This window comes from Mesoplodon bidens (assembly GCF_964165515.1).
Source record: "Mesoplodon bidens genome assembly, chromosome: 4".
Classification (NCBI taxonomy): Eukaryota; Metazoa; Chordata; class Mammalia; order Artiodactyla; family Ziphiidae; genus Mesoplodon; species Mesoplodon bidens.
Window position 1 is genome coordinate 152,467,602 of NC_138160.1, and position 14,157 is coordinate 152,481,758.

General features: G+C 39.7%; 2 protein-coding genes across 3 annotated transcripts in view; both read left to right on the forward strand.

Annotated features, from left to right (window-relative positions):
- Positions 1-14,157, forward strand: part of SIMC1 (SUMO interacting motifs containing 1) — a 100,127-nt gene that overhangs the window by 56,203 nt on the left and 29,767 nt on the right. For both annotated transcript variants that reach the window (XM_081231934.1, XM_081231933.1), the window contains 3 exons: positions 741-973; positions 1,741-1,810; positions 6,766-6,920. In XM_081231934.1, coding sequence (XP_081088060.1) covers positions 741-973; positions 1,741-1,810; positions 6,766-6,920 — 458 coding nt within the window. The remainder of the gene's footprint in view (positions 1-740; positions 974-1,740; positions 1,811-6,765; positions 6,921-14,157) is intronic.
- On the forward strand, positions 11,486-12,579 carry LOC308615978 (induced myeloid leukemia cell differentiation protein Mcl-1 homolog; the record flags this gene model as incomplete). Its single annotated transcript, XM_081231935.1, has 1 exon — positions 11,486-12,579. Exon 1 carries the CDS (start codon positions 11,524-11,526, stop codon positions 12,577-12,579), a length of 1,056 nt encoding a protein of 351 aa, XP_081088061.1. The 5' UTR covers positions 11,486-11,523.

Consider the following 14,157-nt stretch of genomic DNA (forward strand, 5'->3'; position numbering starts at 1 on the left):
AAATAGGAATAATAATAACATGTATTTCTTAGAGTTGTTGAGAGAATTAAGTGAGGATAAGTTAAATGTTAAAACTTATTATTATAATTATTGTTGTTATTATATCAGACTTTTTAATGTTTGTTTTTCTTCTGATGATGTGTCTATTACAGAAAAATTGAAAAATACAAAAGAACATATAGAGGAAAAATCATCCATCATTTCACCACCCAGATAATAGAAAACCACTTTTCATACATTCTCTTTCATTCTTTATATACATACTGTTTGGGGGTTGGGGGCGGGGGGGTGAAGCAACTTAATATTTACTGTTGACTCAAAAAAAATCAACAAAATGGAATTCTTCTTCTAACAATAAGACATATTTAAAGCATCTTTATTCATCTCTTTGTTTCAGTATCTGGTATAGTATCATAGCTACCCCTAAATATCTTATCACCCTTATTCCAAAATCAACTTAGGCTAGCTCTTAAATCTTTTGTACTTTCCTTTCGAATGCTATATTTTAACACAGATGAAATCATGTTACATGTAGAACTTTGTATTCTTATTTGTTAACTTAATATAAGCATTTTCCCATGTCATTAGAAGTTTTTTAGATAAGGCTTTCCAGTCTCAATTTTTTTAATTATGAATATTTCAAATGCATGGAAAACTTCCCTGTCTTCAACTTGTTCCAGAACCTCTTGCTTTTGTGTCTATAGAAACCCATCCTAATTTATTTCTTTTTATCTCTGCAGAACAAGGGTCAAAAATTAGAACCTATCCCTCATCGAAGACTAAGGATGGTAACAAACACCATTGAAGAAAACTTTCCCCTGGGGACTGTGCAGTTTTTGATGGACTTTGTGTCACCCCAGCATTACCCACCCAGAGAAATTGTGGCTCACATCATCCAGAAAATCCTGCTCAGTGGCTCTGAGACTGTGGATGTTCTAAAGGAGGCCTACATGCTTCTCATGAAAATTCAACAGTATGAACCTTAGCTTTTGGCAAATCTTCTGGGGAACCTGGCCTCAGGGCACAACTTTCTCTTGCCTAAGATTTATTCATCTAACCATTAGAGAGGGTGACTTAGTATATTAGTATTATTTGTATTGCAAGTGACAGGAAACTCAATCCAAACTGGCTTTAACAGCTGGTAAAAGAGAATTTAATGACTCGTGTTACTAGAAACCTAGGAATAAGATGTGACTTAATTCAGTTCAAAAATGGTTACCAGGATCCATTTTTCAGCTCTAATTTGCTGTTTTTAGGCTTCACATGGTAGCCTTCTCAGCCTCTAGCTTTTATGACACTCTTAGTACAAGAGAGGGTCCACTTCCTTTATAATCACACAGAGTTCTGAAATTGGGTCTTATAGGTTTTAATTGGCATAACATAAGATATGAGTCCATCTTTGAGCCAATCATTGCGAACTGAGGAATAGAATATCAAGATTGACATGCTTCACAGACTTCTTCCCAGGGTCCTAGTGGATAAAGCCAGTGGGCTAAGAATAATAAAGAGTTGATTTCTTCAAGGCAAAATTGGGGTACTAATGCTTCCCAAAAGACAAGTGGATACTGGGTAGCCAAAAAAAATGAAGTTCCACTACCCTCAGATGACATGGTATTGTATCCAAGGGTGGGCAAGAGCACTGAGGATATGAGGAGGCTTCTTGCTTCTATCATCTTCGAGATCCCATCCCTGCTTCCACTAAACTCTCCAGAATTCTAATTGATGTCACTTTACTTTCAGGCTACATCCAGCTAATGCCAAGACGGTGGAGTGGGACTGGAAGCTGCTTACTTATGTCATGGAGGAAGAGGTAACATAGCAATTGCAAGCATAAATCTTTTGCAGAGGAAGTTTTAACTAGAAATAAAAGTGACTGTAAATCTGGTAGTAATGTCTTTGCCATTATTCCTTTCTTTTACTCCCCCCAATCCCAACCAAAACATTCCTATTAAAGTGGTATGTGCTGTCTTCCAATTCAAGATTGAATACATTCACTTATCCCTCTCCTTTTTCAGATTCCATTTAAAATAACAGTAAATGAATAGAGAAAGGTATAAACCTATGGCACTGAAAATAAGGGGAAAGACAATAGATTTGAATGAAAATTGGAAGAGCTAAAGGAAATGTAAGAGTGATGACTGATGTAGCTAGGCTGAGAAAGCTACAGGCTAGAATACATGAGGAAGGGCTGTAGCCAAAGAGGGAGGAAATCTGCCCTTTAGAGCAAAGAATTTTTGGACTCAGAAACACAATATGGGCTTCCCTGGTGGCGCAGCGGTTGAGAGTCCGCCTGCCGATGCAGGGGACATGGGTTCGTGCCCCGGTCCGGGAGGATCCCACATGCCGCGGAGCGGCTGGGCCTGTGAGCCATGGCCTCTGGGCCTGTGCGTCCGGAGCCTGTGCTCCACAACGGGAGAGGCCACAACAGTGAGAGGCCCGCGTACCGCAAAAAAAAAAAAAAAAAAAAAAAAGAAACACAATATATAAGAAGGTTGGAGTAGGATATGAGCTGTAAGTCTGTTGAAAGCTTGTAGATGGAACTGACAATCTCTCTATTTTTGAGTGCAGAAAGCTCAGTTGCCAGGTTACCTACCTTTCAGGCAAAAAATCAGAGGATTCATTGTCTAAAAGAAATCGAATGAACCATCTGTCATAAATGAAGTCAGCTAGTGTAGAGTTGGTGCTCCAGAAAAAAAGTCTGCATTCTGACCTTTAGGGATCCCTAAACTTAATTGCCAGCTTTCTGTCTGCTAACCCAAAAGCACCTGGATGGAATAAATTATTGTCAACTTAGAACTCTATACTCAGCCAAACTATTAGTCAACTGTGAGGGTAGAATAAAGACATTTCCAGACATGTACAAACTTGAAAAAATATCCACACACCCCATTTCATAGGTTACTTGAAGATATGCATACAAAGAATAGGGGAATAATCAAAAAAGGGGGAGACACAGGATCCAGTATCACTAGATCTAATCCAGAAGAGTAAGGAAGAGAAGTCCTGAGATTACTGCAAATAGTAGACCTAGAGAGCAATCATTCCAGATTGGAGCAAAAAAATACAGGGCTTTAAGAAAGCATGATCTGGGAAACACCACCAAGATGGTAGACAAGGAAGCTCCAGGCCCTTGTTCCCCAATGGAGACACCAAGTTAACAACAATATATGGACCAGAATACCTTTGTGAAAACTCTAGAGACCAGTTGAGAAGTTGTAGTACTCAGGCCAATGTATAACCAAGAAGGTACTCCATTGAAAGGAGTAGGAAAGTTTGTGGTGTTTTGTGTGTCCGTGCCCCTCCCTCTACCCAGCATAGCACAGTGCAACTAGGAGGAAGTCTCCCATACCCTGGCTCCTCCCTTGGGATGGAAACAGAAGAGTGGACATTGAGTCCAGTGTTCTGGCTTGTTAGGATAGTTTCTGTCTTACCTGACTCAGAGCACTGTTGAGAACAGTGGCTTAGTTTTCTGGCTGAAAAGAAATGTGAGCACTGCAGCATTTTAGAGCTGCAGAGAGTATGCAGTTCCACCAACAGGTACTGGGGGAGCAAGAGACTGTGGGCTTTCAAGAAGTAGGGGCAAGCCACTTGGGAAATTAAGGCAGATAAAAGCACACACACAAGCTCAGAGAAAACACATCTCCAGTAAAGGTCTGAGAGGTCTCAGAACCTTTAGCCAAGCTGATTGGTGAAGGTCTTGCCATGCATGAACTCAATGGATAAAGACTGGGAAAGGTGTTTTTTTCAAATGTTTAAATCTCAAAAGAAGATTACAAGGCATACAAAGAGGCAGGGAAATGCAGCCCAATCAAAAGAATGAAATAAAGCTCCAGAAACTGACCCTAAAGAAACACAAGTCTCTCAACTTACTGACAAAAAAAATTTTTAAACTATCTTAAAGATGCTCAAGGAGCTACAAGAGAACACAGACAACAAAATGAAGCAAGAAAATAATGCATGAACAAAATGAGAATATTAAATTTTAAAAAACTGTAGAAAATAAACATATTCTGGAGCTGAAAAATACAGTTACTGAATTGAAAACTTCACTAGAGGAGTTCAACAACAGTCTTGGTCAGGCAGGAGAAAAAAAATCAATGAACATGAAGAAAGGTCATTTGCAATCACTGAGACAGAGGAGCAAAAAGAAAACAGAATGAAGAAAATTGATGAGCACCTAAGGGACTATGGGACACCATTAAATGGACCATATACACATTAGGGAAGTCCCAGAAACGGAAGAGAGAAAGGGGCAAAGAGCTTATTTGAAGAAATAATAACCAAAAACTTTCCAAGTCTGAGGAAAGAAATGGGCATACAAATTCAAGAAAGCTCCAGTGAGAATAAACCAGAGAGACCCCACACCAAGACACATTATAATCAAACTGTCAAAAGTTAAGGACTTTTTCTTTGAAAGACTTTTTCTTGAAAGCAGCAAGAAAAAAGTGAATTATCACATACAAGTGAGTTTGTATAAGACACTCAGCAGAATCTCAGTGAAATCTTGCAGGTCAGAAGGCAATGGGATGATGTATTCAAAGTTCTAAAAGAAAAGAACTGTCAACCAAGAATACTGTATCTGGCAAAACTTTCCTTCAAAAATGAGGATGAGCAGCAGGAGAGAAGTGACACATCAATACAAGATCCTCAATAAGATTATCAGAGATTTCTCATTAGAAACTGGAGGCCAGAAGTTAGTGGGGCAATATATTCAAAGTGCTAAAGAATAAAAAACCAAGATTTCTGTATCCAGCAAAACTGTCCTTCAAAAATGAGGGAGAAACTACTGGGCATATACCCTGAGAAAACCATAATTCAAAGAGAGTCATGTACCACAATGTTAATTGCAGGTCTATTTACAATAGCCAGGACATGGAAGCAACCTAAGTGTCCACTGACAGATGAATGGTTAAAAAAGATGTGGCACATATATACAATGGAATATTACTCACCCGTAGAAAGAAACGAAATTGAGTTATTTGTAGTGAGGTGGATGGACCTAGAGACTGTCATATAGAGTGAAGTAAGTCAGAAAGAGAAAAACAAATACCATATGATAACACATATATATGGAATCTAAAAAAAAAAAGTTCTGAAGAATCTAGGGGCAGGACAGGAATAAAGATGCAGACCTAGAGAATGGACTTGAGGACATGGGGAGGGAGAAGGGTAAGCTGGGACGAAGTGAGAGAGTGGCATGGACATATATACACTACCAAATGTAAAATAGATAGCTAGTGGGAAGCAGCCACATAGCACAGGGAGATCAGATCAGTGCTTTGTGACCACCTACAGGGGTGGGATAGGGAGGGTGGGAGGGAGACGCAAAAGGGAGGGGGATATGAGGATATAAGTATATGTATAGCTGATTCACTTTGTTATACAGCAGAAACTAACACACCATTGTAAAGCAATTATACTCCAATAAAGTTGTTAAAAAAAAATGAGGGAGAAATAAAGACATTCCCAGATGAACAAAAGCTGAGGGAGTTCATTTACTACTATCCCTGCTCATCAAGAAATGCTAAAGGGAGTCCTGCAGGGTAAAATGAAAACTAAACTGTAACTTGAAGCCGTATGAAGAAATAAAGATGTCAGTAAAGATAAATACATGGACAGTTATAAAAGCTATTATTGTAACAATGGTTTGTAACTCCACATTGGTTTTCTATAATGTATTAAGTAACTAATACATTTTTAAAGTATTAATCTAAAAGCTAGTGTTATTGTAACTCCACATTTTGTTTTCTACATAATTTAAAAGATTAATGCATTTAAAAGAATTATTAGTTTATTTTGGGGCACACAGTATATGAAGATATTGTTTTGTGACTTCAACAACTAAAAGGGGTGGGAACAGAGCTGTAAAGGAGCAGAGGTTTTGTGTGTTATTGAAGTTAACCTGGTATAAATTCAAAGTATTATAATTTTAGAATGTTAAATGTAATCCCCATGGTAACCACAAAGACAATAGCTATAGAATGTACACAAAAGGAAATGAGAAAGGAATGTAAACATTTCACTACGGAAAAAATCAACTAAAGACAATAACGCAGGAAATGAGGGACAAAAAAACTATAAGGCATTTAGAAAACAAATAGCACAAGGCCAGAAGTAAGTCCTTCCTTGTCAGTAAAGGGAAACCAACGAATTGTGCATGCCTGCCTGCTGTGTGACAGACACTTAACGCTGGCTTTGGTAAGGTTAGAGTTATCACCACATAAATCACAGGGACACTGAGACTCAGAGCGGTAAATTAAATACGGGATGGAGCTGAGTTTCAAACAAATAAATAAGGTCTGTGCACCACCATGCTCTTTACCTGCATCAGTTAGGCTTCAACAGTTAGGGTCATTTCACCTGTAACAAAACCCAGCTCAGACTTGCTTTCACAGTAAGGATATACATCAGCTCATCTTACTAGAAGTATAGCAGTGAGATAGACATCATGGTTGCTTGATCTAGTAGCTTGGCAGAGTCATTTTTCTGTCTCTCTGTTCGGATATCCACAGTTTAGGGTTTATCCTGAGACTGATAGGTAGGTTCAGTGAAAGAAAGAGACTGACTTTTCAAGCTCTAGGATTGCCCTATTTGCCCTCTTTTATAATGACCTAGACTGCTTGCTCTCTCCCAGAAACCTCTCTTTTAGATACACACTCGTTGACTCATGGGCCTTCCCTTGACTTAGTATTTATGAGAGCCCAGTGCTCAGTGTCATCCAGGAGATTGAGAGGAAATACTTACTCCTCATTTTTTCTCCCCCAGGGACAAAATCTGCCCGGGCGAGTCCTTTTTCTACGTTATGTAGTACAGACCCTGGAAGATGATTTCCAACAGATCCTGAGGAAGCAGCGACAGCACCTGCAGCAATCTATTGCAAGCACTGTGCTATCCTGTGACAAGCAACCCCGCAATGTCAGGTAACCAGCCATCTGAGCCGTGGGATGACAAGAGGGAGGGGCTGTAAGTGGGCAGCTACTCAAGTCCGGAGAACATCAGGTGGATGAGATTTTCTAGTAGCTAGATAGTATAACAGGGATAGTTATTACAACTATAAACAGTCCTAGAAGAAAACCTCTCTGTACCAACTGTGTGTCAGATGCCATAACTTCTGTGGTTTTTTTCCGAGGACCATCAGACTTCCTTTAGTCTATTTCAGTATCGTTCAGACAGCCTTGTGAGATCCAGGGGGAAAACTTGACTTGTGTAACATTTCACAGCTTTTATAAACCTAAATTTATTTCCATCCCCCTGAGTAACTCAAGATAAATCTCATTTGTCACTACTACTTTCTGAAAAGTCTATTATTATAATAGGTCACGTGGCTGACAATAAGGTACAGTAAGGTAGCAAGCACGTGTTCTTTTTTTGTAGGATCAGGGCCAAAGCTTCTGGAAGCTTCAGAGTGGGGAACTACCATATCCTTATACCAGTGGGGGGAAATGTGGTTTGTAGGGTAGGGATCTCAGGCTAGAATTTTCATCCTGGAACTACAAGCTTTGCTTCTTTTGGAAATGGTTCTCACCAGCATTCCTTTTTTCAGAGCATCATTGAGATTTTTTTTCACTCACATTTACATTCTCATATATTCTTGCATATTTGTTAAGAATAGTTTTTACAGACCAGTGTGGGATATTGACTATTATAACTCCTTTAATTAGAAAAGGGGGACGTTTCATTATGTTCTAAGTAACAGTCAGCTTTTTCTCCCTTAGTTTGCATGCTTATAACCATTTCCCTAGACGTGCCATTTTATGTAAAGTTTAAATGTTAATGATTATAGGGGGTAGAAAATCAGTAAGTAGAGAAACTACAGAGAGCACAGGATAGCATAGTTGGTTTTAAAATTGAAAAATAACAATTTAAATAGTGAGAGCAACTCTCCTGACCATTCTGCTTTGTGAGCTTAGGCATTGGATTGGGAGATGGGAGACATGAACCCAACTCAATCCAGTGACAAGTCACTCACTTTCATTGTGTGAGCCTCTCACTATACCCAACACTATACTCTTGGGTTTAAAGATAGGCATTGGTAACCTCTAAATGCAAGCCATATACTCTATTTTGTGCTTTATCAATGAAAAAAATCAGTTTCAGCTGGAGGGGAAACCAGCTGTATTTGGTTCAATAAGAGATGGCTATTAGATTGAGGTTGTGGTTACACGAATGTGTGCATGTATTTATCACAACTCATCAAACAGTATATAACTGTGCTTTGACCTCTAACGGGTGGGACAGTTGTCAGAGCTTTCTGAGAGGCTGTTTCCGGGTTATAATCCTCAGCTTAGCTCAAATAAAATTTTCCATTTCCTTCTTAAAATAAAAAAATTTCATCAAACAAAAACCAGTGTGCAATTTATTTTATATGTTATAACTCAAAGATAAGTTTTTTAAAAAGAAAGTGATGGTAAGTCAGTCTCCATATGACCCCTTAAGGGATTTTCTTCTCTTTTTTAACTGTGCATACAAAGAGTAATCTAGTTCTACATGATTTAAGAAATACACTAGTCCCCAGATCCCCTCACCCACATTTTCCTTTCCCAAGGGGTAACTACTTTCAACTCTTTTATTTAAGTGATTCTTTGGATTTTTACCTCTTTATGGCTAAATAAACTGTTTGTGTTGCTAATTGTTGATTTTTCATTGTTAGCTATCATCTATTAACTCCCCACATGAAAGAGGAGGAGTTAGCTCTTTTTCCTCTCTACCTCCTCTCTCTCTCTCTCTCTCTCACACACACACACACACACACACACACACACACACACACTTCCCAGCCCCCATGCCATTAATAGAGTTATATCATAATTTTGTTTAGATCAGTATCCAGTGTTTCCATCACTATAACTATGTGTGCTGGTCAGAGTTGAGCCAAGTACTAAACTGTGATTACTTTTTCTTTCACTCATACCTTTTTTGTTTTCCTTAGAGTTAATAACTGCCTCATTTTTAGTTTCCTCATATTGTTTGTGCATATCAGAAGTCAACCCTAGATTCTCTGCTGTTTGGTTTAAATATCCCATCAAGATGTTTATTCACACTGGGTTAGTCTTATGGAGTTCTTCTTGAAGATCTGTGGTGGAACGTTTTGACCTCCTTCAATCTGGATTGGTTGTCCTCTTTTCCAGTCTTTATCATAAATGTGAAAATTCCCTTCACCTGTTTCCAGTGTTGGATCTCTGTTTCATATCTTCTCTTTCTTGGTTTACTCCCATGTTTTTGATAGATCAGTCTCCAGTAGCTTCTTAGAAAGGTATGTGGGAAGTAAAATTTTTGAGATCTTTTATGTCTGAAAATATCTTTATCTTCTCACACGTTGATTGATAAGTGAGTATAGATATTTAGGTTAGAAATATCTTTTCTACAGAATATTAAAGGAAATCTTCCATTGTCTTCTAGCTTCCAGAATTTCTGTGAAGAAGCCATAAGCTACTTTGATTACTGATTCTTTGTGTGTGCCTTGATTTTTTTCTCTGGCTGTTTATAGAATCCTCTTTTTGCCCAATATACTTGTTTTAGATCTATGTTCATCTAGTATGCTGGGCATTCAATGGGCCATTTCATATCCTTCATTCTTGGAAAATAGAATTTTCATTCCTGTTATCATGTTTTTAATTTCCAAGAGCTCTTTTTCTTTAAATGTTCCTTTTTAAAAATAATAAATAGTATTCTGTTCTTGTCTTTTTCTTTCATGGATCCGTATCTTTTCATATCTTTGATTATACTAATGATAGGTTTTGTTTTTCTTAATTCCCTGTATAATGTCTGTTTTCTCCAAGTTGCTTTTCTGAGGAGAAAGGAGGGTTGGTTTGGCTTTTTGGTGTTTATCTCTCATGTTAGAATATGTCCATAGATGTCTGGTAAACTTTTGTAATCTATCCACGTTTAAGGGTGACTCAAAAGCTATTGGAAGCTCTGAGTACAGGTGAGGACTTGTCATTTCTGAGTTTCCCTGTAGATGGAACTGGCTGCCCGTTTCTTAGAAAATACCTCGTCAATGTCTTTAGGTCTTTCCTCTTGGGCTGGATGAGTTTTCCAGAAAAGACTTCAGATTTCCTACATGAAAGATAAAGACCAGGATGCCAGGTTTGGGGAAGACAGTTCTGGGAAGGTGGCAAGGACCTCTGCACTGAGCATGCATAGGTTCACTTAGAGCCCCTGTTTTTGCTTTGATGCCTTTGCCTCCCAGCTGTGCCTGGTATCCCAGTCCAGAGACCCTCTGTTTTACCTCTCCACAAAGTTAACCTGTAGTCTTCAGCACTGGGGGAGAAGATCTAAAAGCTTCTTAAACAGCTTACAAGCCATCATATTTATTTTAATTTACCCGCTTTTACCCTAACTTCATGGAAACCTCATACTGCCATTTGCAGCACTTATTGAAGATTTTTTTTTCCAGTTTTTGGTAAATAGGATTAAATAGGATTGCTCTTCTCTACTGCTGGCTTAGGATTCAGCTTTCTCAATTCTGCCAAGTCAGTTAAAATTTATCCCTTTGCCAAAGTCATAGACTTAGATTAAACATCATCTAAACATGACATTTGCCTTATTTACTTAGTTAATTGGTTACTTTGAATTTTGTAATCAGCATCTCTTACCCAACCCCTTAAATCAAAGGCTAGGACCTTGACAATTACCTACATCCATCCCCCATCACCCACTTTTTGCACCTTCTTGCACCCAAAGTAATTGGCATCCTGAATGTTCATCATGTTCCTTTCCTTTTTATATAGTTTTATTGCATCTATATGTGTTCCTGTATATATTTTTATTTTAGTTCCTTTTAGCTGTATATAAAAGAGTATCATGCTGTATGTAATCAATTGGTACTTTTATATTTCACTTATTATTATAGAGTACTAAGATTTGTCCATACCTATCCATTGTAGCATATTCATTTCCACTACTGTAGAATATTGTTTTGTGAATATACTTCATTTTCCTTCCAGCTTCCAGATTTTTACTGTTATCATCTGCCCTCCTTTTCTTCCCTTCTTTGTGGATTTAAAAAAAAATTATTTACTGTAGTATTAGTGGCATTTTAGGAGGGAACAAAATTAGATGTGTATATTCAATCCATCATTTTTACCTGGGTTACCTAAGTGATCATCAAAAGTAATTTTGACTATATGAGATGTTTTTACCTTACTAACTTTGTGAGCCTACAACCTGTGTAAGGTTTGACTCCACTGCACATACTCTAAACCTTGGTTATTAGCATTAATAACTGACATCTAATCATAGAAAGCCAACAAAGTCATCCAGTCCAACTTTCCACTTTGTCAAGGAATGTTCCTGGTCAGGAAGCCACAGATAGTGCTCTTTGACCTTGGAGATACCTTTCAATAATTCTAACTTAAAGAAAAATGTTGATGTTTTACTTATCTTTTGTAACCTTACTGCAATTAAGTGCAGGGTTTCCATTAGACTTTTTAAATATTGAAAGTAGACTCGTTACTTCCGCTCTTCAAGATAGGAGTTGGGGCCTCCCCCATTTTTCTCAGTAGGCGGCGGCGGCGGTTTGAGATGTTCGGCCTCAAGAGAAACGCAGTAATCGGACTCAACCTCTACTGTGGGGGCGCCGGATTGGGACCGGGTAGCGGCAGCGGCGCCTCCGCTCCGGGGAGGCGGCTTTTGGCTGCGGGAAAGGAGGCCACGGCCGGGCGAGAGGTAGGGGGAGGGGAAACCGGCGAGGTGATTGGCGGAAGCGCCGGCCCGCGCCCCCCGGCCACTCTCGCGCCCGACGCCCGGAGGGTCGCGCGGCCCTCGCCCATTGGCGCTGAGGGCCCCGACGTCACCGCGACCCCCGCCAGGCTGCTGTTCTTCGCGCCCACCCGCCGCGCCTCGCCGCCCGAAGAGATGGAATCCTCGGCCTCCGACGCCATCTTGTCGCCCGAAGAGGAGCTGGACGGGTGCGAGCCGGAGCCTCTAGGGAAGCGGCCGGCCGTCCTGCCTTTGCTGGAGTTGGTCGGCGAGGCCAGTAACAGCTCGGGCAAGGACGGCTCACTCCCCTCGACGCCGCCCCCAGCAGAGGAGGAGGAGGACGAGTTGTACCGGCAGTCCCTGGAGATTATCTCTCGATACCTCCGGGAGCAGGCAACCGGCACCAAGGACGCGAAGCCACTGGGCGGGTCTGGGGCCGCCAGCCGGAAGGCGTTAGAGACCCTGCGACGGGTCGGGGACGGTGTGCAACGGAACCACGAGACGGCCTTCCAAGGCATGCTTCGGAAACTGGACATCAAAAACGAAGACGATGTCAAATCTTTGTCTCGAGTGATGGTCCATGTTTTCAGTGACGGAGTAACAAACTGTGGCAGGATTGTGACTCTCATTTCTTTTGGTGCCTTTGTGGCCAAACACTTGAAGAGTATAAACCAAGAAAGCTGCATCGAACCATTAGCAGAAAGCATCACAGATGTCCTCGTAAGGACAAAACGAGACTGGCTAGTCAAACAAAGAGGCTGGGATGGGTTTGTGGACTTCTTCCATGTAGAGGACCTAGAAGGCGGCATCAGAAATGTGCTGCTGGCTTTTGCAGGTGTTGCCGGAGTAGGAGCTGGTTTGGCGTATCTAATAAGGTAGTTAAGTGCAATAATTGACTCTTAACCAACTCCAGCCACCAAAACCACATACGCCTGTGAAATCAGATGTATTTATGAAGTTGGACTTCAAGTTGTGCAGGCCATAACCTCCAGGAGTTCTACTCTAGCAACGTAGAAAAGCAAGCGGCAGGGGGCTTATGGCTAACAGGAATAAATACATGGGAAAAGTAATCCCTCTTGAAGAGTCACTGTCTGAAAGAAGTGGAATTCAGTTTCAGCAACAGGCAAACTTTGGGAGGCCATGGAGGAGGACTTTTAGGTTTAGTGAAGACGGTAGGGTGGAGAGACTTTAATTACCTTGCCTAGAACAGGAAAGTGGCCAGTAGCCAGGCTAGTCATAGAGTTCATTAAATATGCCCACTGAATCCATTAACTTCTGTAGTGTTAAAATAGAAGCACTAACAACGCCAGCGTTATGTGTAAAATGGATTTTAAGCTACAAGTAATAGAACCTATGACTAGAAGCCTCAACACTGTACAACAGAGTGTGAAGGGAAGCTTTATCCTCTATAATTAGCTTTCCTAGATGTGCTTCTTGAATAGAAAGTCCAATGCTCAGGATGTTTATACCTGTTCTCCTTTGGCTTGGTTTGAGTGATTCCTAGTTTATTAGCCTAGTGTCATGGCCAAGAATACTTGACTTAAGGCTCAATTACAAATCTGGAATATTCTGTTTTTAAGACAAAAACTTGTAATCGTCTGTAAAAATTGTATATATTTTTACAGAACATCTGTTTGAAATGTAAAGGGAGAAAAGTCTGAAATTACATTAGTTTTTTCATACCCTTTTGAAATTTACAACTTCTGTAGTTAGGAACCTGTTTCTTATAGCTTTTTCTATTCTAAATTTTGTGCTAGTCAGTTCTAGATTGTATACAGAACCAACTGATGTAATTGTATGCAACCGGGTTGTAGTACAACAATTCTGATTCATAACTATGCAGGCTTTAATTTTCCTATCTGATTTTGGTAAGTATTTTTTAAATACCTGTTTGGGTTTTGTTTTTTGTTTTTTTTAAACCTGTGGCTGAGACATTGAGGAATGGAAATTAATCCTTTCACTTTGTTACATGTGGGTTTTCAATAATTGAGTCAAGGTTTTAAGGATTTATTGGGAGGGCGGGGCACACGGGCTAATGACTTAGAAATAATGGGCTCTGATTGGGCAACTACTCATTTGAGTTCCTTCCATTTGTCTTAATTTAACTGGTGAAATTTTAACTGAGTTCATGAGCTCATCTTCAAAGCTTTTGCTAAAAGATTTTCAGCTGTTCCAAATGGGACTTATTAGGAGTATGTGTAAAAAGATCACATTGGGTGGCTGAGAGACATTTGATCCCTTGTTTGCTTAATAAATTGTACAATGATGGCTTGGAAAAGCAGGCTATAGTCTAACCATGGTGCTATTACTAGGCTTGCTTGTTAAACACAGGTCTTAGCCTAGTGAGTTAATAAAACGAATACTTATTTCATTTCAATAAATAAATAAATAAATAAATAAATATTGAAAGTAGCCTAAGGACCCTCTCTGTTGCCTTTAGGGAAATCTAGAGGTCTA